The sequence below is a fragment of the Ovis canadensis genome, chromosome 1 (assembly GCF_042477335.2).
Source record: "Ovis canadensis isolate MfBH-ARS-UI-01 breed Bighorn chromosome 1, ARS-UI_OviCan_v2, whole genome shotgun sequence".
NCBI lineage: Eukaryota > Metazoa > Chordata > Mammalia > Artiodactyla > Bovidae > Ovis > Ovis canadensis.
Genome location: NC_091245.1, coordinates 209,598,225 through 209,624,690, shown reverse-complemented (window position 1 = coordinate 209,624,690; position 26,466 = coordinate 209,598,225). Strand labels below are relative to the sequence as shown.

Sequence of the window (26,466 nt, the reverse complement as noted above, 5' to 3'; positions counted from 1 at the left end):
GATTTCAGGGAGGGAGAAATGGGGAGTTACTGTTTAACAGGTACAGTTTCAGTTCTGAAAGATAAAGTTCTGGAGACGGCTGTTGTGTTGACTGCATAACAATATGAATATACTTAATACTACTGAATTGTACACTTAAAAACTATTAAAACAGCATATTTTGAGCCCAATTTCATGTATATATTCCTGGAGAAGGAAATGTTAACCCACTCCAGTATCCTTACCTGGAAAATCCCATGAACAAAGGAGCCTGGTTGGCTACAGTCTGTGGGGTTGCAGAGTCATACAGAAGTGAGCAACTAACACTTCACTTCATGTATATATTATCATATTTTAAAACAGCTTTAATTAAAGACAATTATGATAAATGTGGCCAGGAACAAGTGAAGTGTAAACTGCTGAAAACCAAAAATTCCTCAGTAAGCAGTCAGTGGACTTCTGGATTAGGCCTTCTAGAGTTGTACCAAAACAGTTCCAAAACACTTCTCCAATTAAAGATTGAGAGAGATAATATGCATATATATATTTAAAAATGCCCCCATGAAAAGATGCTCATCACTATTCATTCAGTTCAGTTCAATTCAGTTCAGTCGCTCAGTTGTGTCCGACTCTTTGCAACCCCATGAATCGCAGCACGCCAGGCCTCCCTGTCCATCACCAACTCCCGGAGTTCACTCAGATTTACGTCCATCGAGTCAGTGATGCCATCCAGCCATCTCATCCTCGGTCATCCCCTTCTCCTGCCCCCAGTCCCTCCCAGCATCAAAGTCTTTTCCAGTGAGTTAACTCTTCGCATGAGGTGGCCAAAGTACTGGAGTTTCAGCTTCAGCATCATTCCTTCCAAACAAATCCCAGGGTTGATCTCCTTCAGAATGGACTGGTTGGATCTCCTTGCAGTCCGAGGGACTCTCAAGAGTCTTCTCCAACACCACAGTTCAAAAGCATCAATTCTTTGGCGCTCAGCCTTCTTCACCATCCAACTCTCACATCCATATATAACTACTGGAAAAAACATAGGCTTGACTAGATGGACCTTAGTCAGCAAACTAATGTCTCTACTTTTGAATATGCTATCTAGGTTGGTCATAACTTTTCTTCCTAGGAGTAAGCGTCTTAATTTCATGGCTGTAGTCACCATCTGCAGTGATTTTGGAGCCCCAAAATATAAAGTCAGCCACTGTTTCCCCATCTATTTCCCATGAAGTGATGGGACCGGATGCCATGATCTTCGTTTTCTGAATGTTGAGCTTTAAGCCAACTTTTTCACTCTCGTCTTTCACTTTCATCAAGAGGCTTTTTAGTTCCTCTTCACTTTCTGCCATAAGGGTGGTGTCATCTGCATATCTGAGGTTATTGATATTTCTCCCAGCAATCTTGATTCCAGCTTGTGTTTCTTCCAGTCCAGCATTTCTCACTGATCATTACAGAAATTCATATCAAAACTAACCCTAACCCTAACCTTACAACAGTCAGAACAGCCATCATCATAAAGTCTAAAAATAACACATGCTAGAGAAGATCTGAAGAAAAGGGAATCTTTCTACACTGTTGGTGGGAATGTAAATTGGTGCTGCCACTGTGGAAGACCTGTATGAAGGTTCCTGAAAAAACCAGAGTTGCCATATGATCCAACAATCCTACTCCTGTGCATATACCCATATAAAATGATAATTCAGAAAAGATACATGGACCCCTCTGTTCACAGCATTATTCACAAGACATGGAAACAACTTTTATGTCCATAGACAGATGAATGGATAGATGTGGTACATATATACAATGGAATATTAACTCAGCTATAGAAAAGAATGAAATAATGCAATATGCAGCAACATGGTGGACCTAGAGGTTATCATACTAAGTGAAGTAGAGAGAAAGACAAATATCATAATATCACTTACATGCAGACTCTAAAACAAGCCTATCTGTGAAACAAACAGTCCCAAAGACATATTAAACAGACTTGAAGTTGCAAAGGGTGGGGTAGAGGAGGGAAAGAGTGGGAGTTTGGGATTAGCAGATGCAAATTTAGCCACTGGTCCACCAGGGAAGTCCAGAAGACTATTGGTTTTTAATGACCAACAAATTTGGAAAACTCAGCAGTGGCCATAGGACTGGAAAAGGTCAGTTTTCATTCCAATCTCAAAGAAAGGCAATGCCAAAGAATGCTCAAACTACCGCACAATTGCACTCATCTCACATGCTAGTAAAGTAATGCTCAAAATTCTCCAAGCCAGGCTTCAGCAATACGTGAACCATGAACTTCCTGATGTTCAAGCTGATTTTAGAAAAGGCAGAGGAACAAGAGATCAAATTGCCAACATCTGCTGGATCATGAAAAAAAGCAAGAAAGTTCCAGAAAAAAACATCTATTTCCTTTTTATTGACTATGCCAAAGCCTTTGACTGTGTGGATCACAATAAACTGTGGAAAATTCTGGAACAGATGGGAATACCAGACCACCTGACCTGCCTCTTGAGAAATCTGTATGCAGGCCAGGAAGCCACAGTTAGAACTGGACATGGAACAACAGACTCGTTCCAAATAGGAAAAGGAGTACATCAAGGCTGTATATTATCACCCTGCTTATTTAACTTCTATGCAGAGTACATCATGAGAAACGCTGGACTGTAAGAAACACAAGCTGGAATCAAGATTTCCAGGAGAAATATCAATAACCTCAGATATGCAGAGGATACCACCCTTATGGCAGAAAGTAAAGAGGAACTAAAAAGCCTCTTGATGAAAGTAAAAGAGGAGAGTGAAAAAGTTGGCTTAAATCTCAACATTGAGAAAACAAAGATCATAACATCTGGTCCCATCACTTCATGGGAAATAGATGGGGAAACCTTGGAAACAGTGTCAGACTTTATATTTTTAGGCTCCAAAATCACTGCAGATGGTGACTGTAGCCATGAAATTAAAAGACGCTTACTCCTTGGAAGAAAAGTTATGACCAACCTAGATAGCATATTGAAAAGCAGAGACATTACTTTGCTGACTAAGGTCCGTCTAGTCAAGGCTATGGTTTTTTCAGTAGTCATGTATGGATGTGAGAGTTGGATGGTGAAGAAGGCTAAGCGCCAAAGAATTGATGCTTTTGAACTGTGGTGTTGGAGAAGACTCTTGAGAGTCCCTCGGACTGCAAGGAGATCCAACAAGTCCATTCTGAAGGAGGTCAACCCTGGGATTTGTTTGGAAGGAATGATGCTGAAGCTGAAACTCCAGTATTTTGGCCACCTCATGCGAAGAGTTAACTCACTGGAAAAGACTTTGATGCTGGGAGGGATTGGGGACAGGAGAAGGGGACGACAGAGGATGAGATGGCTGGATGGCATCACTGACTCGATGGACGTAAATCTGAGTGAACTCCGGGAGTTGGTGATGGACAGGGAGGCCAGGCGTGCTGTGATTCACGGCGTTGCAAAGAGTCAGACACGACTGATCAACTGAACTGAACTGATGGTAAAAGCAGGGTTCAGGAATCAAACCTCTAATTCTCGTTTATTCTAAGCAAGCAAAAAGTTCTCACAGTCAACATTACTGCCTCCTTCAAACCTTATCAAATTTTACATAACTTAAGATCTCCAGTTTTTCTTTTTAAAGTCCTTCTCAGGTTCACTGTTGTGAAATTAACTATATTTTAGTTCTTTCCCAAAGTGTTAGCTATTACAATTGGCTCAATTACACGCAAATTTTGATAAAATATATTTCTAAAAATAAACTGATTGACATAGAGAACAGACATGTGGTCACCAAGGGAGAGGAGGTGGGGAAGGGATGGGAGTTTGATATTAGCAGATGCAAACTAATATATACAGGTGGATAAACAACAAGATCCTACTGAATAAACCATAATGGGAAAGAATATTGGAAAAAGAATATATATATGTATAACTGAATCACCTTGCTGTACAGCAGAAATTTAACACTAAACAAATCAACTATACTTTAATAAAGTTTTTAAAAAAAAGTACCAAGACCTATTTTAAGGCAAAATCAACCAATAGTTTCTTTGGTAAAGTTATCCAATCCAAAGTATCTATCTTTAAATCAAAATGTGGTCTCTGGAAGAGTTTTGGTAACATTTCAGTTCTTAACATTTTCACTGTTTGGTTTATTATGCCTCAAGATATACATTTTATATCAAATAGTATGCAATAAAAAGCTTAGAAAAAAAATTCTGAGATAAATTACATCTAGTTCTTTCAAGTTGAGTTTAGAATTAGCAAACATTTCATTTAAAATATAGTGTAGTGGGGAAAAGAGCTAGAATGAGTCAAAACAGATTTCCCACTAGTAAGCTGAATAGCATTAAATAATTTACTTCACTACTCCAAGTTCAGTTTGTCAAATAAAGGCATTGGATTTGTTCATTTATACAAATTCCTGATCTAGTTCCATATATACCTTAAACTTCTAAACCTTTATGGTCCCATTTGCCTGTAAATCACCAATTATATAATGTTTACCTTTTATCCTGGATTAGAAGACAGTTATTTGGAAAAAATGTTTATACCTTTCTGTCAATATTTTTAAGTAATTTTATTGGGCTGTTTCATTAAATTCTGATCAGAATTGAACTGTTTCCTTATAAAGATAAAAGGGAACTTGGAAATGTGATTTGAAAGATGCTAGATAGCATATTGAAAAGCAGAGATATTACTTTGCCAACAAAGGTCTGTCGAGTCAAGGCTATGGTTTCTCCAGTGGTCATGTATGGATGTGAGAGTTGGACTGTGAAGAAAGCTGAGCATTGAAGATTTGATGCTTTTAAACTGTGGTGTTGGAGAAGACTCTTGAGAGTCCCTTGGACTGCAAGGAGATCCAACCAGTCCATTCTGAAGGAGATCGGCCCTGGGATTTCTTTGGAAGGAATGATGCTAAAGCTGAAACTCCAGTACTTTCGACACCTCATGTGAAGAGTTGACTCACTGGAAAAGACTCTGATGCTGGGAGTGATTGGGGGCAGGAGGAGAAGGGGATGACCGAGGATGAGATGGCTGGATGGCATCACTGACTCAATGCACGTAAGTCTGAGTGAACTCTGGGAGTTGGTGATGGACAGGGAAGGAGGCCTGGCGTGCTGCGATTCATGGGGTCACAAAAAGTCAGACACGACTGAGCAACTGAACTGAACTAGACCTTCACTGATTGCTGATTATATTTTTTTCTGACTCTTTTAAGAATCAGATATAGACTCTGCTAAGGTGGGAAAGATTAAAAGCAGGAGGAGAAGGGGACAGCGGGACAAGATGGTTGGATATCATCACCAACTCAAGGGACATGAGTTTAAGCAAGCTCCAGGAGATGGTGGAGGACAGGGAAGTCTCATGTGCTGTAGTCCATGGGGTCACAAAGAGTCAGACATGACTGACTGACTAAACAATACAAGGTGGGTAAAAGGGAACATGACCATGTGTGTAACATAGACAAGAGGATACTTGCAGGACCAAAAATGAGGACTGTGGGTTGAACTGTTAACCTAAAAAAAAATACAAGAAGTCCCAACCCTCAGCACCTCAGAATGTGACCATATATGGAAATAGGGTCTTCGCAGATGTAGTCAAGTTATGATGAACTCATTAGGGTAGGCCCTAGTCCACTATCCCTAGTGTCCTTACAAAAATGGGAAATTTGAACACAAACACAGACGAAGAAGAAAGGCTGAAGAGACACAAGAAGAATGCCATGTGAAGATGAAAGCAGAGCTAATGATGATGCTTCCATAAGCTAAGGAATTCCAAAAACTGCCAGCAAACCACCAAAAACTAAGAGAGAGGCATATATTGTCCCTCCCAACCCTTAGAAAGAACCAATCCTGCTGACACCTTCATCTTGGACTTCCAGCCACTACAACTGTGAGATGTCTATAGTACAAGCTACCTAATTGTGATACTTTCTTATAGCAGCTCTAACAAATTAATACAAGGGTTCACCAAACAGTATGGGAAAGAGTAAATATTTTAGGCTTTATGGGCCAGTCAGTCTCTAAACCACTAGTACTTAATACCACTGCTATTGTAGCATGAAAGCAGCCAGAGACAATAAATAAATGAATGAGTTTATGTATTGTGTGGTTCAGCGCTTATTTATAAAATGGTAGTGGGCAGCATTTAGCCCAGAGTCCTTGGTTTGCTTACCCCTGAAATAGAGTATGCAGAAAATAAGAGTGGTTTGCTGTATAACCAAACTCCTCTCCCCCTGTGCTATAAACATACATATATGCGCCTATCAGGAAAGACCACCTCCAGGAGGAATGTAAAGGGTATAAGGAAGGGAAAGGAGCCTGAGTTGAGTGAATTTACATCCTAAGTCTACGACATCAAAACTAGAAATGATGTTTAGCTTCTAAGTTTTTTCCAGCAGTGAAACTGCTGAAATCATATTTTCAAAAAGTTAAATATTATGCTCATATGAACAAAAACAGGTCAAAGAGTTTATCCAATTCATTAGTGAAGGAACCAGTAAGACATTTAGACAAGTTCAAAAAGAGAATTAGAACAGATTTTACACACATACAGAGTCAGAAATGCTGAAATTAATTTTCTTATAAAACGGGCTAATATCTTTTCAATTCAGTTCAGTTCAGTCACTCTGTCATGTTCGACTCTTTGCGACCCCATGAATCACAGCACGCCAGGCCACCCTGTCCATCACCAACTCCCGGAGTTTACCCAAACTCTTGTCCATCAATCGGTGATGCCACCCAGCCATCTCATCCTGTGTCGTTCCCTTCTCCTCCTGCCCCCAATCCCTCCCAGCATCAGGGTCTTTTCCAGTGAGTCAACTCTTCACATGAGGTGGCCAAAGTATTGGAGTTTCAGCTTCAGCATCAGTCCTTCCAATGAACACCCAGGACTGATCTCCTTTAAGATGGACTAGTTGGATTTCCTTGCAGTCCAAGGGACTCTCCAGAGTCTTCTCCAACACCACAGTTCAAAAGCATCAAATCTTCGGTGCTCAGCTTTCTGCACAATCCAACTCTCACATCCATACATGACCACTGGGAAAACTGTAGCCTTGACTAGACGGACCTTTGTTGACAAAGTAATGTCTCTGCTTATATGCTATCTAGGTTGGACATAACTTTCCTTCCCAGGAGTAAGCGTCTTTTAATTTCATGGCTGCAATCACCATCTGCAGTGATTTTGGAGCCCAAAAATATAAAGCCTGACACTGTTTCCACTGTTTCCCCATCTATTTCCCATGAAGTGATGGCACCAGATGCCATGATCTTCGTTTTCTGAATGTTGAGCTTTAAACCAACTTTTTCATTCTCCTCTTTCACTTTCATCAAGAGGCTCTTTAGTTCCTCTTCACTTTCTGCCATAAGGGTGGTGTCATCTGCATATCTGAGGTTATTGATATTTCTCCCGGGAATCTTGATTCCAGCTTGTGCTTCTTCCAGCCCAGCATTTCTCATGATGTACTCTTCATATAGGTTAAATGAGCAGGGTGACAATATACAGCCTTGATGTACTCCTTTTCCTATTTGGAACCAGTCTGATGTTCCATGTCCAGTTCTAACTGTTGCTTCCTGACCTGCATACAGATTTCTCAAGAGGCAGGTCAGGTGGTCTGGTATTCCCATCTCTTTCAGAATTTTCCACAGTTTATTGTGATCCACACTGTCAAAGGCTTTGGTAATAAAATATAATGCTTGGGTTATCTTTCCTACAAGCATAAGTGAGTTGTATTACACTGGGCAAAATTCATTTGCATTGTTATGAGTGAGAATCATATGCATTACCATCATTTTTCCATAAGATAAAGTCTATCCCTCTAGAGAATGGTAAAACAGATTAGTCAACAGAAAATCAGTCAGAGGTGTGCATTCCTGTAGAATCAGATAATCCTTGGAGGGCCTGATAGAAAATGGCAAGCCTTCTTTGTCACCATGAAGTGGCATCATTGTACACCCACTGATTGCTTTTCCCTATTTTCAGACCATGGATGATTTTTCTCAACATAAGCCAGACTGACTTTAGTTATTAAAGAAAGTTTCAGTTTGATACATCTGGCACACATGAGGTATAGTGAGTAAAACATTTACTAACACATATATATGGAATTTAGAAAGATGGTAATGATGACCCTGTATGAGAGACAGCAAAAGAGACACAGATGTGTAGAGTGGACTTTTGGACTCTGAGGGAGATGGAGAGGGTGGGATGATTTGGGAGAATGGCATTGAAATATGTATACTATCATTTAAGAAACGAATCGCTAGTCTATGTTCGATGCAGGATACAGGATGCTTGGGGCTGGTGTACGGGGATGATCCAGAGAGATGATATGGGGTGGCAGGTGGGAGGGGGGGTTCATGTTTGGGAACTCATGTACACCCGTGGCGGATTCATGTCAATGTATGGCAAAACCAATACAGTGTTGTAAAATAAAGTAAAAATAAAAATTTTTTAAATGATTTTCAAACTAAAAAAAAAAACATTTAAATGTGCTATAAACAAAACATGTAAATAACTGTGTGGCAAGCTATGAACCCTGGAGAAGATGGAAAGAGGAATGTGGCATCAGGAAATTGAGAACAACTGACAGCCTTGATTAATGTCACATATTAGTTATATTGGTGCAAAGGAATACTCCTCCTCATATGACCTGCCTGTTTTTTCCTAAAAAGTGGATACTTCCCATCAACATCATCATCATAACAGCAATAACAATAATTTCAGCTAACATTCATTGAGAGCTCATTTTGTTCCAGGCACTGCTTTAAGGGCTTTACATATATTTTCTCATTTACTTCTTACAACAAATGTAACAGTATCCTAATTTTGCAAGTGAGGACATTGAGGCCCCAAATGGTTAAGTAACTTATTCAAGGTCACCTACCTAATCAGTGATAGAATTAAGACTCGGACAAAAGCACTGTAACACCAGTGCTTTTTATGTCACTCTCATCAGAGCCCTTGTTGGGAGAGAAACTTCACTGCAATTGCAGCATCTATCTACTTCCCAAAGAATTAACAGAACAGAGCCTCCAATTCACCCCTTGGGAACCTTCAAAACCTGAGAGGAGGAAAATACTGCTAATAGTGGACAGAAGCCTGAGGTACTAAAGACTGATGAGGTAAGAAGCATTTGAGAGCTGGGACTCATTTCTCATACAGGTTGGATGGAATTTCCTGAGGCAAAGTGGCAGACATATAGTATGTGTTCAGGGCAGCCTAAAAGAAGGGCTACAGAAGGAAACTGAAGAATAAGTAGAAGTCAACCACAAGATGGCAATCAACTCTCAAAACATCAGGAAAAAAACAGTAAATTTATCTGATCTGTTTGTCTCCTAATATGAAGGCAAAGGAACAGCCTCCTTCCTCTTTGGATATCTGCCATACCAGGACAGCAATGGTAAACTGGAGTGTAAGATTCAGAGGTGGTGGAGCTCCAAGAGACAAAATCTAGGTTGTGGTCATATGAGTGGATACAGTGAAGTAAAGCTTTGAGCCTAAAGTGAATGGGTTGTCCCAAGCATGTGATACTGAGAGTGATAGTAGGTTTTAGAGTAAAAGAGTTTATGAACTTTGAATAAATGGGGGAACATAACATGACACAGATGTGAAGAACTGACTCACTAGAAAAGACCCTGATACCGAGAAAGATTGAAGGTAACAGAAGAGGACAACAGAGGATGAGATGGTTGGATGGATCACCGACTCAATGGACATGAGTTTGAGTAAATTCCGGGAGTTGATGGGCAGGGAAGCCTGGGAGGCTGCATGCAGTCCATGGGGTTGCAAAGAGACAGACACAACTGAGTGACTGAAGTGAACTGAACTGAACGTGACACAAATGATAGCCCAAAAAAAAAAAAAAAAAACCCTGTGTCAGAATGGTCTAGGCTTTTCTTTGACCTCATGTGTATAAAACTAATAGTCCTTCAGTACCTCTATCTAGCAACTCATGTTCTATGACCCTAATTATGTGCAATAGCTACTGGAGTGCTATGAATTTTGAAATTCCATAGCAAAAAAAAAAAAAAAAAAAGGCATTTTCATTGATAACAAAGAGCTTTGGATTCATTCCAATCCCAAAGAAAGGCAATGCCAAAGAATGCTCAAACTATCGCACAATTGCACTCATCTCACACGCTAGTAAAGTAATGTTCAAAATTCTCCAAGCCAGGCTTTAGCAATACGTGAACTGTGAACTTCCAGATGTTCAAGCTGGTTTAGAAAAGGCAGAGGAACTAGAGATCAAATTGCCAACATCTGCTGGATCATGAAAAAAAGCAAGAAAGTTCCAGAAAAAAACATCTATTTCTGCTTTATTGACTATGCCAAAGCCTTTGACTGTATGGGTCACAATAAACTGAGGAAAATTCTGAAAGAGATGGGAATACCAGACCACCTGACCTGCCTCTTGAGAAATGTATATGCAGGTCAGGAAGCAACAGTTAGAACTGGACATGGAACAACAGACTCGTTCCAAATAGGAAAAGGAGTACGTCAAGGCTGTATATTGTCACCCTGCTCATTTAACTTCTATGCAGAGTACATCATGAGAAATGCTGGGCTGGAAGAAGCACAAGCTGGAGTCAAGATTGCTGGGAGAAATATCAATAACCTCAGATATGCAGATGACACCACCCTTATGGCAGAAAGTGAAGAGGAACTAAAGAGCCTCTTGATGAAAGTGAAAGAGGAGAGTGAAAAAGCTGGTTTAAAGCTCAACATTCAGAAAATGAAGATCATGGCATCTGGTGCCATCACTTCATGGGAAATAGATGAGGAAACAGTGGAAACAGTGGCTGACTTTATTTTTCTGGGCTCCAAAATCACTGCAGATGGTGATTGCAGCCATGAAATTAAAAGACACTTACTCCTTGGAAGGAAAGTTATGACCAACATAGACACCATATTCAAAAGCAGAGACATTACTTTGTCAACAAAGGTCCGTCTAGTCAAGGCTATAGTTTTCCCAGTGGTCATGTATGGATGTGAGAGTTGGACTGTGCAGAAAGCTGAGCACCGAAGATTTGATGCTTTTGAACTGTGGTGTTGGAGAAGACTCTTGAGAGTCTCTTGGACTGCAAGGAGATCCAACTAGCCCATCTTAAAGGAGATCAGTCCTGGGTGTTCATTGGAAGAACTGATGTTGATGCTGAAACTCCAATACTTTGGCTACCTGATGCAAAGAGCTGACTCATTTGAAAAGACCCTGATGCTGGGAAAGATTGAAGGTGGGAGGAGAAGGGGACAACAAAGGATGAGATGGTTGGATGGCATCACTGACTCAATGGACATGAGTCTGGGTGAACTCCAGGAGTTAGTGATGGACAGGGAGGCCTGGCGTGCTCCAGTTCATGGGGTCACAATGTCGGACATGACTGAGTGATTGAACTGAACTGAACTGAACTGAATGGATACTTCATTTTACCACAACTGTAAATCCATTAGAAGTGTAAGTGTAAGTCACTCAGTCCTATGCACTCTTTGAGACCCCACGGACTATAGCCCACCAGGCTCCTCTGTCTGTGGAATTCTCCAGACAAGAATACTGGAGTGGATAGCCATTCCCTTCTCCAGAGGATCTTCCAAACCCAGGGATCAAAGCCTGGTCTCCTGCATTGCAGATGGATAATTTACCATCAGAGCCACCAGGGAAGCCCATAAATCCATTAAGCTTACCTTTATTACATAGTAGGCCTGTGTTTTCTCCTCTTCTCCTTCAGGAGGCAGCATAACAACAGTAAGAATTTCATATCTATTCTTCAGCTTATCAATTTTACTTAGCCGCTCATGAAACTCAGCACTAACATGAAAAGAAAAGTTAAACACTGAAAAACAAACAATATACTTTTTTAAAAGACTATACTGTTCTTAGAGAAGACATCTGTATTTGTGTTACTACTGAAACAGTTTAAATAGGTTCTCACTTTGCAGTTTTACATTTCAGTTTGAAAATAGGAAATCAGTCCTGAATATTCTTTGGAAGGACTGATGCTAAAGCTGAAACTCCAATACTTTGAGCACCTGACGTGAAGAACCAACTCATTGGAGAAGACCCTGATGCTGGGAAAGATTGAAGGTGAGAGGAGAAGGGGATGACAGAGGATGAGATGGCTGGATGGCATTACTGATTCCTTGCATATGAGTTTGAGTAGGCTCCGGGAGTTGGTGATGGACAGGGAAGCCTGTCGTGCTGCAGTCCATGGGGTCGCAAGGAATCGGACACAACTGAGCAACTGAACTGAACTGAACTGAACTGTGAAAGGTCTCAGATTCCACCCTATTTAAAAGCTAGCAAGTTAGTCTGCCACTTTCATGGATGCTGGCAGAAAACACAATATATCTGGGTAACAGAAAAAGGACTTTACCACTCATTGGCATACCAAGTAGCATGAGCTGCCTATTTGCATTGGTTCCCCTTGCTCTTAAAGTCACATGCAAGTAAGGAGGGGCTCAAATGGATGCTGCACATACAGTAGGTTTATGTCACAACTGAAGAACTCAAGCTTAGCTAATTCAAATATTTCATAATGGGAAATAAGCAAACATACCTAACCTTTGCTCCAGAGGGAGATACTGTCTCTAGTTCCCAAGGCTACTCACTATCCAAATATCCTTTAAAAAAATATGCAAATCAAAACCACAATAAGATATCACCTCACACCCGTAAGAATGGCTACTATCAAAAAGAAAAAATAATAAATATTGGTGTGTAGAGAAACTGAACCTTTAAGAACTGTTGGTGGGACAGTAAAATGGTGCAACCACTATGAAAAATATGGCAGTTCCTCAAAAAGTTAAAAATAAAATAGCTGTATGATCCAGTCATCCTACTCCTGGGTATATATCCTAAAGAACTGAAAATGGTTTTCAAAGACATGTCTGCACATAGATGTTCATATATTATTCACAATAGTTCACAATAGGCAAGAAGTGGAAGCAAACCAAATGTCCATAGGCAGATGAATGGATAAAATGTGATACATACATACAATGAAGTATTATTCAGCCTTAGAGAGAAAATGTATCACATGCTACATGGGTGAGTCTTGCGGACATTATGCTAAATACAATAAGCCAGTCAAAAAAGACAAATATCAATACTACATGATCTACTTATGTGAGGCATCTAGTGTAGTCAAATTCATACAGGCAGAAAAAATAGTGGCTACCAAGGGCTAGGGGAAGGGGAAAATGCAAAGCTAATATTTAATGGGTATAGAGTTTCAGTTTTACAAGATGAAAAAGTTCTAGAGATTTGTTGCTCAAAAATGTGAAAACACTAATACTACTAACTGTACATTTTTAAATGGTTAAGATAAATTTTAGGTGTTTTTCACCAAAAATTTTTTAAAATATGGTCCAGAACAGGATAGCTATTGCCTCTCCTCGCAAGCTATGCAGAAATATGAGAAACCTTTGGAGAATTATCTCTTGAGATTTACAGCCTTAAAATTGCTGGTTACTTTCTTCCTTTTATTCCAGTAAATTTATATTTTTAAATCATTTTAACTTATTTTGTAATAATACTAATAATGCTAATATATGTACAGCAACATGGAGACTCATTTGCCTGCTACAGCTTGATGAAAATCAGCCTTCTAACCATAGTGAAAAGAAATCTTCAACATACTAGGTTCCTACTCCTAAAGAAAGTTGATGGTAAAATATAGTAAGTATCAGAAGTTATAGCTTTGCTTATTTTTAAGTATTAATATTGTTTCATCAGAAAATATTTACTCATCCTTTATGTGATTGTAAAAGACAAGCCTTGTTGGCCTTTCAGCTTAAGATGGTGGACCAAGCACAAACATGTCTCCTCCTTCCTAAAACAGAAAGTATTAAAAGGAAAAAAAAAAACCTACCACAGCTCTGGAAACAAGAAAGATAATTTTCTTTATGAATGAAAAAATGGAAAACAAATGTGATATGATTGAGAGGAGGAAAAAAAGGAGATACAGAAGATTATGCAGAAATTAGAGCCACTTTTCATGAAAGAAGTCTGTAGAAAATTTTTTCTAGAGAAAAATAAGAAATTTACTAAAACAGATGCAAGAAAAAATGCAAGATCCACACTGTCCCATAACCAATAAATAAACTGAACCAACAGTTCAACTGAACTAAATCTTCCTCAAAAAACTCCAGATGTCCAAAGGCTTTACCGGTGAGGTATTCGAAAATTCAAGGTGTTAATTCTGCTCTTTCACAAACTTACCTAGAGTATAGAAAAAAAAAAAGAAACACAAAAATCATTTTATAAAAGTAGATGTAACCTTAATAACCTGATAATTTGACAAGGACAGGAAAGAAAGGAACTATAAGCATAGAATGTAAAAATTATATAAAAATATTAGCAAATAAAATCTAGATACATACAAAATATAATATGTGACAGTTACATTTACTACAAGAAGGTAAGTCAGTTTAACTTTGAAAAAGCGATCAATATACAGTTTTCAATTATACTAACAGATTGAAGAAGCTATATCATATCAATGACTGAAAAAAAATCACATAATAAAAGTCAACATTCATTTCTGATTAAACAAATTAAAACAACCTCTTAGCAAAGAATGAAAATAAATGGGATCTCTCTTAATATTGTAAAAAAAAAATCAAAAAACACTATAGTAAACTTGATACTTAATGATAAAACAATGAACACTTTCCCTTTGAGATCAAGCACCTGCAAGACAAGGGTACCTGCAATCACCATTACTATTTGGCATTGAACTGGAGGTTAAATAGCAAGGACAATAAAGAAAGAACAAGAAAAGTTATAGAGGTTGAAAAGGAAGACAGAAAACTGTGGTTTGCATATGATGTCAATTAAATACCTGGAAGGTAGAATCTACAGATCAACTGTTAGGATTAATAAAAGTTTAAGCAAGGTTGCTGAATACTTAATGAAACCAACTGCATTTCTACATACCAGCAACAAATCAAATATGAAATGCTTTAAAAAGAGATAATATTGACAGTAACACTTAAAAAGTAGCATGTAATCCAGGAAGGTGAAGTCTCTCAGTCGTGTCCAACTTTTGTGACCCCGTGGACTATAGCCTACCAGGCTTCTCCATCCATGGGATTCTCCAGGCAAGAATACTGGAGTGGGTTACCATTTCCTTCTCCAGGGGATCTTCCTGACCCAGGGATCGAACCCAGGTCTCCCAATTGGAGGCAGATGCTTTAACCTCTGAGCCACCAAAACAAATCTTATACAAGATAGGTGAAATCTCTAGGGGAAAATTGCTTCAATAAATGCAGCTATTGGGTATCCATAAGGGAAAACATGTTATTGGACCCTTGGGCATGCGTGCATACTCAGTTGCTTCAGTCATGATCGACTGTGCGACCCCACAGCCATAGCCCAATAGGCTTTTCTGTCCATGGGATTTTCCTGGAAAGAATACTGGAGTGGGTTGCCATGCTCTTTTCCAGGGGATCCTCCCAACCCAGGGGGGATCTTGGGTCCCCTTGCAGGATCCTGAACCCGCATCTCCTGCATCTCCTGCATTGCAGGCAGATCCATTAAGGGAAAGCATGTTATTGAACCCTTATCACGAACTATATATAAAAATCAATTCCAAGGGAACTGGTGATCTTAACGTAAAATGATAAATCTTCAGAACAAGGAGTTAGCCTAAGGAAAGAGAGAGAGAGAGAAGCATAGATTTGCTACTAAAATATGGCCTATGTATTATATTAATCTTCCCTGGTGGTTCAAACAGTAAAGATTCTGCCTGCAATGCTGGAAACCCAGGTTCAATCCCTTGGTCAAGAAGATCCCTTGGAGAAGGAAATGGCTACCCACTCCAGTATTCTTGCCTAGAGAATTCCATGGACAGAGGAGCCTGGCAGGCTACAGTTTATGGGGTCACAAAGAGTTGGACATGACTGAGCAGACACACACACATTATATTAATAGCCTTTTCAAACAAATAAGAAAAAGATGGACAGGGAAGGTGGTGGAGGGAACAGTCAGTTCTTCTAACATTACTCATGTTTTCAAAATTCATTAGCAATATTTAAAAATTCTAATTATTACCTTATATTTTGCCGTTCTTGATCAACGTTTCTTATTTGTGATGCAAGCATTGTTTTGTGAACCTTAATTTCTTCGGTCCGTTCTTCCATAGCTGTGTGTAACTGTTGTTTTCTTTTTTCCAGAGAAAGAACTTCTTCTGCCTTACTGTGAAGCAGTTCTCGAGTACGTTTAACCTCAAGTTTTAAAAGATTGTCTTCTATCATCAAATCCTATCAACATAACAAAATCATCAAATATTGAAACAATTATTTGTATAACCAATCCAAAATATGTTTCTTTTTTATTGCTACAAAAGTCAAACTTAAAAATACAATTTTTTCTAATTTGACTATTTTCCAAGATATTAATTAGCGTTAAGTTTAGATTGCTCTGAGTCATATCTCTGCTTTTTCCTTTTAAGAGAAGGGTTTATGACTATTCCAACTTTTATTATAATGTAATTGTAAATTCAAGTTTTACTATTAATAAAAAAACAAAAATAAAATCGAAAGTTATAATATCCAGAAAATATATGATGCCCTATGGATAAGCATTTTTATATTTTAAACTAATTCTTACAAGATAATGTATAAATACACTTTTATTTTAAAATAGTTCAATCATAAGTAGAATCCTGAAGGAAAATCATGAGTAGAACAGAGTACAGAAGCAGAAGAGATTAAGAAGAGGTGGCAGGAATATAAAGAACTGTACAAAAAAAAGATCTTAATGACCTGAATAACCACAAGGTTGTGGTCACTCACCTAGACTTGGACATCCTGAAATGTGAAGTGGGCCTTAGGAAGCATTACTACAAACAAAGCTAGTGAAGGTGACTGAATTCCAGCTGAGCTATTTCAAATCCTAAAAGATTAAGACTTTTAAAGTACTGCACTCAATATGCCAGCAAATTTGGAAAACTTAGAAGTGACTACAGGACTGGAAAAGTCAGTTTTCATTGGAATCCCAAGGAAGGGCAATGCCAAAGAATGTTTAAACTACCATACAGTTGTAATCATTTCACATGCTATCAAAGTTATGCTCAAAATCCCTCAAGCTAGGCATTAATAGTATGTGAACCAAGAACATCTCGATGTGCAAGCTGGGTTTCAAAGAGGCAGAGGAACCAGAGATCAAATTGCCAATATGTCTTGAATCATGGAGAAAGCAAAGGAGTTCCAAAAAAAAAAAAAAATCTGCTACATTAACTATGCTAAAGTTTACTGCGTGGTTCAAAACAAACTGGAAAATTCATAAAGAGATGGGAGTACCAGACCACCTTACACGCCTCTGAGAAACCTGGTATATAGGTTAAGAAGCAACAGTTAGAACCAGACATGGAACTGACTGGTTCAAAATTGGAAAAGGAGTATGACAAGGCTGTATATTGTCACCCTGCTTATTTAACTTATATGCAGAGTACATCATGTGAAATGCTGGGCTGGATGAATCACAAGCTGGAATCAAGACTGCTGGGAGAAATATCAACAACTTGAGATATACAGTTGATACCACTCTAATGGCAGAAAGTGAAGAGGAACTGAAGAGCCTCTTGATGATGTGAAAGAGCAGAGTGAAAAAGCTAGTTTGAAACTCAACATTCAAAAAAGTAAGATCATGGCATTCAGTCCCATCACTTCATGCCAAATAGAGGTGGAAAAAATGGAAGCAGTGACGGATCAGATTTTCTTAGGCTCCAAAATCACTGAAGACAGTGACTGCAGCCATGAAATTAAAAGGGAAGCTCTGACAAAACTTGCCTGGTGACTCAGTGGCAAAGAATCCGCCTGCCAATACAAAAGATGTAAATTCAATCTCTGGGTTGAGAAGATCCCCTGGAGAAGAAAATGGCAATCTGCTCCAGTTCATGCCTGGGAAATCCCATGGACAGAGGAGCCTAGTGGGCTATAGTCCATGGAGTCACAAAGAGTCAGACATGACTTAGTAACTAAACAACAACAATGACAAACAGTGTATGATAAAAGCAGAAACACCGCTTTGCCAACAAAGGTCCTTATAGTTACAACTGTGGTTTTTCCAGTAGTCATTACGGATATGAGAGTTGGACCATTAAAGAAGGTTGAGAGATGAAGAATTGATGCTTTTGAACTGTGGTATTGGAGAAGACTTTTGAGAGTCCCTTGGACTGCAAGGAGATCAAACCAGTCAATTCTAAAGGAAATCAACCCTGAATATTCATTGTTAGGACTCAGGCTGAAGCTGAAGCTCTAACACTTTTGCCACCTGATGCAAAGAGCCAACTTATTGGAAAAGACTTTGATGCTGGGAAAGATTGAAGGCAGGAGAAGAAGAGGATAACAGAGGATGAGACAGTCAGATAGCATCACCAAACAATGGACATGCATTTGAGCACGCTCCAGAAGTTGGTGATGTACGAGGAAGCCTGGCTTGCCATAGTCCATGGGGTTGCAAAGAGTCAGACATGGCTTAGTGACTGAACAATATCAGAGTTCTGACGTAAGATCACACTTAATAGATCAATTTTCAGAAGACAAAGCCCAGGAAAAAAAAAATCCAGAATATAAGATTTTACTATTTCAAGACAAAGCTTGTTATTTAGAGCAAAGATTAAACCTCCATATCTCATATGTACCAGAAATAAATTCCAGTTGAATGAAACAACTTAATGTAATAGATGAAACCAAATGCAGCCACTAAAAATAGTAGATATTTTTAGTGTGACTAAAAAGTTTCTAAACATAAAAATTACACAAGGAAAAACACTTAAACATATGATGTTTAAAAATGTTTTATGGAAAAAACTGAATAGAAGTTTAAAGACAATGAGACAAATACTTATGAGTTAATATACAAAGATCTTTTGCCAAGTATTTTAAAAATATAAACCACTTAATAGGAATATATGCAAGAAAATGAACTAGAAATCTAAAAGAAAAATTATAGAAAATAACATAGCATAAAAAATGCTTAAACATTTTCAATGAAACATAAATATTTTAAATTTTATGCTTAAAATGTTTTAAAATGTCACTAACTTTAAAATGCAGGCTTCCCTGGTGGCTCAGATGGTAAAGTGTCTACCTGCAATGTGGGAGACCCGGGTATGATCCCTGGGTCGGGAAGATCCCCTGGAGAAGGAAATGGCAACCCACTCCAGTACTGTTGCCTGGAAAATTTCATGGATGGAGGACCCTGATAGGCTACAGTCCGTGGGGTTGCAGAGAGCCGGACAGGACTGAAAACTTCACTTCACTCACAACTTTAAAATGCAGACTAAAAACAATGAAATACCATGTTTGCCCATCAAACTAACAGTAATTTTATACACTATATTATCCAGGCTTGGTGGTGGTAAATAAAATAGAATGCTTATACATTGCTGGTGGGAGTATTAATTGAACCTTCTAGAAGGCAAATGGTTTGAAAATAGTTTCAAGATACTAGAAATATACATTCTAATTATACAGCTAGAAATTTATCCTAAGAAACTATATGAACAACTGTACAATGAAATATGTGCACAGTACATGAGAGTACTATCTATAACAGCCAAACACTGGAAAAAATACATATCCAAAAATAGACGGTCAAATAAATTATAGTAACTTCATGCAATGGGGTGTAGGATGTCTTTAAAGATACTTAATGTTTGGAAAACATGTATCATATATTTTTAAATTTTTGAATACAATATATAAATCCATTTTCTTTAAAAAACTGAAAGACAATAATTCACTATAACACTGCTTATTATCTACAGTGATTATAGTGACTTTTTTCCTTTATAATTTGGTATATTAAAAATTTTTTCTACAATTAGCATGAAAATATGTGGATTTTAATATTATATATAAATATGACTTTATTGCACCTGTTTTAAAGCTTTGGCTTTAGTAAGTTCTTTCTCTGATCTGTCATTGAAAAGGATTAGTTCATTTATTTTGGTCATGAGGGACTGTTTTTCATCACGATATTTACTATTTGACTTCTTGGTAAAGTAAAGATCATTCTGTAAAGAGGAAAAAAGGTACATAAATACATATTTTAAATAACAACATTATATGCATGACACATTGAATCATATGCTCCATTAAATATTTATAATAATCAGATTTTTAAATCTCACCCCTTCATACTCTGACATCTCTAATAAGATATACATGAATATTCTCATAGAAACACTTTCATTTTTATTATATGTTGATGTTTGGGTTCAGTTTGATTTTAGTAATTCTAGGAAATATCATGTATGATTACCATTCAAACTGAATTATTAAGTGATTGCCCTTTATGGGAAGACATGGGAGGGCAGAGTTAAAGTTTTGTTTGAATACAGGGTTCACCTTCTGGATTTCATCATTTGATTCAACCCAAGCCCCAGAAGGTAAAAATGTTAACAGTGTGAGAAAGCAAAGGGTTTTGGTTAACTACAAGCTCTGGAATTAGACGGTCTTAATTACTTATCCGGAGAAGGAAATGGCAACCCACTCCAGTACTCTTGCCTGGAAAATCCCATGAACGGAGGAGTCTGGTAGGCTGCAGTCCATGGGGTCACTAAAAGTCGGACACGACTGAGCCACTTCACTTTCACTTTTCACTTTCATGCATTGGAGAAGGAAATGGCAACCCACTCCAGTGTTCTTGCCTAAAGAATCCTAGGGATGGGGGAGCCTGGTGGGCTGCCGTCTATGGGGTCCCACAGAGTCGGACATGACTGAAGCGATTTAGCAGCAGCAGCAATTACTTATCAGCCATCCAACACCAGTGGGCAACCTATTCTTCCTTAGTTTCCTCATCTCTAAAATGGAGATGATAACAACACCTACCTACCTGGGCTGCTGTGGAGGGTTAAAGAAGTTACTGTAATATGTGCAATAATGTTTGACACAGGAAAATGTTGTTATGATTATTATTATGTATATAATCACATATTGCTGAAGAGAAAAATGCTAGATAAGATCTAATTCCATCAACTGAATGAATGGGTCATACATACTCATCAGTCTTCCAGCTTTATACAAGTTTGCATCCTCCTTCCCACCCAGAACTAGAATGAGGTTTGCTCTCTTTGTCCTTATTAGGCCCTCTTAGGGGACCTAAAGCAAAAAGTTTCTAGTGCCAAGATCTCTCTCCCTTTCCCCTCGCTTCCTCTCTCCCTTGCTTCCTCCCTCCCCTACCTTTCTCACTGCCTGTATTTCTCTGAACAATCAGAACCTAGGATTGAAACAAGACAGTAGGAATTTTTTCTTTCACATAAAGATATGACTTCAAAAAATTAACTTTTAGAATTAAAATATTAATTTAAGGTAAATTTCAACTATAGGAAATTTGTTATTCAAAATAAGAGATGGAGTGGCATGGGAAAGAGAATGTAGAATGACTACAATCTAACGCTACTATCAAGAAGATAAAACCTTCATTAGAAAGTTAACTAGCTTTAATATCTTTAAAAATTCACTTGTATGACTATTAATTTATTTACCTCTGTCAAAACCAGAGTTGCGATAGGCATAAGTACTAGCCTACTGCATCATGGACAGAGCCCCACAGTAGTTAAAATGGGGAACACTAGAACCACTCTCACACAGCAAAACAGACACAATTGAGTTAGCATCAAAAAACACATCCAGATATGAATGTCATCCTCCTATCATTCTATAGCACTAGTATTCTCATATTCTATACGATTAAAACAATACTATTTATTGAGAACATACTAAAGGCACTGTGTTAAGATACACATTGCTTCTAATTCTCCCAAATGTCCTAAAATAATATCAAATATTGTTTTCCTTTTAAAAATGAGTAAACTAAGACTCAGAAAAGTTAAAAAAGCAGTACTGTGCTGTGCTAAGTCACTTCAGTTGTGTCCAACTCTGTGTGACCCTAAGGACTGCAGCCTTCCAGGCTCCTCTGTCCGTGGGATTCTCCAGGCAAGAATACTGGAGTGGGTTGCCATGCCTTCCTCCAGGGGATCTTCCCAACCCAGGTAGTTAGGTATAACCTTGACATTCAAAACCAGTTCTGATTCCAAACATGTGCTCCTATTACTAATCCAAGGAAATAGTCTTTTAAAAATTTAATCAGGCTATAAACCACTCAAAACCAATATTTTGTCATATTGAATTTTTTTTCTTTCCTAATTTAAAAAAGTAATAGCTCCCTTTCACCTTTGTAGCCCTTAAGGAATTCAGAGCAATTTTTCATTTAACCACTAGAGGACATTCATCACTAGCCTTTCCAGCTGTTCAACATTTAAAATTGGAGTTCTCCTCCCATTCAGATCCATGCTTTTAACTGGCCTTCACTGTTGCCAGTTAAACATTAGCATAGGTTCTATATTACATAGGTTCCCCTAACACAGGTTTTATATTACCATAAACATATTAAAGTACCTAAGGATGAAGAAAATTTTTAACCTTATTAACAAAAGAGTCATATGAAATATGTAACTAAGTAAATATTTATAAAATATTTTTGTAATAACAAAAGAAGACCCATAAAAAAGCAGCTTCTTTTAGATGCCACTTCAGTGATAAAAAGCAATCAAGTTATTATGGGAGACACATAACAGAAACTAGAACTTATCAATTTTTAAAATCATGTACCATTTAAGACTATTTTTAAGTCACATGGACCAAGGATCAAATCCTCTCTGTGAAATCATGAACAAGTTACTTATCTGTAAAACAGGTAATAATATCTTCCCCACAAGACATTTATAAGGATTAAATGAAATAAAACACTAAAGACATAAACATAGCATACAGCAAATGCATAATCAATGTAACGTTATTTTCATATTTCCATATGAGAATGTAAGCACAGAAATACGGGCATTAGTTCATACATTTATTACATATGTGGGTAGCTTGGCAATCATCCTATCCAAAGTCAGTCTTAGGAACATGTTAACGTAAAACGACTAATAATTAGGATATGTGAAGCATTAAAAGTATTTTAGCTAAGTTACATGAAGCTTCTTGATCTGTGTTTCCAAAAGGCAAAGTGCAGACTTTTTCTCTTCCAATGTCTTCTGAAGTTCAACTGTTTTTGCTTCAAGGGCTTGTTTTTCTTCTGAATTAATTTCTCCCTTTAAGCGCGACATTCGGCGTTCTACTTGTTGAATGTAAAAATCCTGTTACAGGTTTTAAAGAAAGTAGGGAGAAACAGTTAAAACCATTTTTGTAGATGCAAACACACTGTAAATATTTTCACGAGTTTGGTCTGATTTCATCATTTAATAAAGTCACTTTAATTTTTTAGTGATGAAGTCCTTCTTACTCCAAGGGGAGAAACAGTAAACTATTCTTCAACAAACAGAGTATATGATAAAAACACACAACTAATCTGAAAATATAATAGAGCAGTTAGGTGGGTATTTATCATACTATCATCATAGAATATCAGTAAATCTACTAGGTTTACATGGACATGGATTTTGGAGGGTATTTTTCTACAGAGTACAAAGAAGAGACACAGATTGTTAGCCATGAAAGGCTCAAATATGATGAACTTTTAAACAATATTTTGAAAATTATACTTCAGCATCTGTAATTCTGAGAAATTAAGAATATATAAGATGCAGAAATTAAGATGTAGAGAGGGAGGACATTAAACAATTAACATGGCCAGAATATGTAAAGAGAACCAAAATGGAAAACTTTAAAAATACTTTTAACCTATTGGTCCAGGGACAGGGATGGAGAGGTTCATGTATGCATAACATACAGTTCTGCAGGGGTTTTAGGAGTTCTTTTTGTTGTTGCTTTTTGGCTGCACCATGCAGCATATAGGATCTTAGTTCCCTGGCCAGAGATGGAACCCACACCCCCTGCAGTCTGTAGCATCTGTCTATGCCCCCCCCCCACCCTCAAGAGTTCATAGAAATCTTTTTCTTAGGACACTGCGGTATCCTGACCATCACAATTATGACAAATCAATATGAAGACATTTATAAGAGTAACATCTACCTGAGTGTACATAATTTCTTGCTGCTGCAAGGTTTCAAAGTCCAGTTTATGTAACTGATGGTTGAGGTGCTTTAGAGAAGAACGGGTTCCTTCAATTTCAGATACGAGAGCTTTTTCTTTCATTGTTTCAGTCTGTAATTCCTGAACTTTCTTAAATAACACATCTTTCACTATGTTCAACTGAACTTCTACTTCCTGATAATAAGAATAACAATGATTAATGTAATATAATACCTTTAAATGTTTTACTGAATGAATATTATAATTTAGGGGTTCATCAATGAACCTTCATTTTAGCCCTAGAGAGTATAAAGCCCTTCTTACAATTTCAACACATTCCCAACATTGCTTGTAGTCTACTCTCATCCACTATTCCTATATCATATACCTTGATACATCATCTATCCTGTGTCACCTTAGCCTTAGAACTTGACTATTTTCACTGGTTTCTTTGGAACATAAAATACATTGAAAACACACAGCTTATAAGTTCCCAAAGTTTACTAAAGTCTTGAAAATGTTAAGGGAAGAACTCTTCCACCTTCTTTTCAGCACTATTCAGTGGTGAGCAGATAAATGCTTAACCACCAAGTTTCTAGTAGATGGGAGGTTAGGAATAAGAGGCTGATTTCCATAATTATTTATATTCCCACTAAGGCCAATTTCAAGCTACTCACATGATTCCTCTATATTCAAAGCTGGGAAGAGATATGCAGTTGTAGATCATTATGCAGTATATCCACTATACAGATATAATAGTCGGACACAACTTGGTGATTGAACAACACCACTACAGATATGATAGATGTTAGTAATTTTAAGTAACCTTAAAAGCACAGACAACAGTAAAGTGTAGAAAACTAATTAGAAGTGATATGTGCTGAGTACTTTTTACTTTGTTTTTAATATAATTTATTTAATTGTGAGTCTATATAGTTTGATTTTTAATAGTAGCTACATTTAGCAGCTGACTTATAAAATTCCAGAAAATTTAACTATCAGCTTTTGTGAGCTGGTAAGCACTGGCACTAACACACTACTGGCACTATTCCTTACTCACATTTTGCCTGCAGCTGACTTCCCTACCCATGCAGCCCACTAGGAAACAGAAACCAGTACCCAATTTTCACTTCTCCCGTCTCAGGAGGCAGGTCTGTCTTCACCTCAAAGTGTCACATTAATGTATTCTAGACTTCAAATAGATCTCACATGCCAAGATCTATTGAAAGCTCTCATTTTAGAATGTTGAAATAATTTCCTTCTGTGCTGTTATAGACAGGTAAGCATATTTCTCTTTGGCCTCCAATGAACCTCAATATGTAACAAAAGAAGTCTGTGATTGGTACATCTGAATTTTCACAAATGAATAAACCTAATCTGACATACAAGCTTATAAAATATATTGCTTTTCATATAATAGAAAATTTCCACTGGGTTCAGGACCTTCTCAATGACTGCCTGGCTGAGTTTTAAAGTCAGGGCTTGGTGGTAAATAAGTCAGCAAAACATATAGGGCTGAGATTTTTCCCAAACAAACAAACAAAACCCCAAGAACACAGCCCTGCTCACACATGTGGCCAACCTTACTGTTTATTAATTCAGCTAATTTCTTTTTAAATATCACTAGTTTTTAATTCTTTCTTCAGAAGGTTTATTTCATATAAAATTCACAGTCTTTAAGATTTCTAATAAGCTCCAATACTGTCCCATTTCATGTGCTAACAGAAAATCATGCTTTCTGAGGGGAAAAAGTCATAACATTTTTTAAAATAATGTTGTATGATTTGGACTCAAATAACACTCAAATCAAGACTGTTGCATGACATTGTTACTCAGGATTTTAAACATACAACAGCACACTAAGGAAGCTGGATTCTATCCAGATAGAAATGAAACCATGCTTGAAACAAGCCTCTGCAAATGGGAGATTCTACAAGCACCTTGAGCTGCCCTTCCTCTTCCCCCATTAGACAAAAGAGAGTAAAAGCAAGAGGTAGTGCCTACACAGTGCCTATGTGACAGGTCACACAAATCATTTGTAGTTTTCAAAGAGGAAATGGCCAACTAGCCTATTCCAGTTCCTCAAAAATTGGCTTTAATGCTACCAGAATGCTGAACAGATTATGGTAGAAAGGGGGTGCCAGGGAAGTTAGTAAGGTGTTAGCATTTATAAGCCCATTTACCAATAATGGTGCCAAGCTGGAAGAGGTTAAAGAGACAGCAGATGCTGAAGAAATATATGTAATGAATGCAGACTGCTGGGAGGGAATTGGATCACAAGCAAAAAATGATAGGCAGGTAGAAATCAGCTGTAAAACAAGGGCATTTTTCAAGATACATTTGCAATTTAAGAAAATACATATGGATTGCAAACAGGGACAAGGACACAGTAGGCATTGGGAGGACATGGAATCTCAGAGGATCTACCTTTCAGAGATGACATCAAAGTTAAATGCTGAAAATGAAGCAAATGGAGAATTAAGAGCTTAAAATAAAAAGAGGGTCAACAACTCAA

At 37.7% G+C, this 26,466-nt stretch overlaps 1 protein-coding gene across 1 annotated transcript in view; it reads right to left on the bottom strand.

Moving 5' to 3' along the window:
• CCDC39 (coiled-coil domain 39 molecular ruler complex subunit) overlaps nucleotides 1-26,466 on the bottom strand; it is a 56,464-nt gene that overhangs the window by 7,789 nt on the left and 22,209 nt on the right. The window contains exons 10-14 of the mRNA XM_069559310.1: nucleotides 23,952-24,146; nucleotides 22,952-23,116; nucleotides 19,850-19,987; nucleotides 16,018-16,226; nucleotides 11,649-11,772 (exon numbers count right to left, since the gene is read on the bottom strand). Of these exons, the coding sequence (XP_069415411.1) occupies nucleotides 11,649-11,772; nucleotides 16,018-16,226; nucleotides 19,850-19,987; nucleotides 22,952-23,116; nucleotides 23,952-24,146 (831 nt within the window). The remainder of the gene's footprint in view (nucleotides 1-11,648; nucleotides 11,773-16,017; nucleotides 16,227-19,849; nucleotides 19,988-22,951; nucleotides 23,117-23,951; nucleotides 24,147-26,466) is intronic.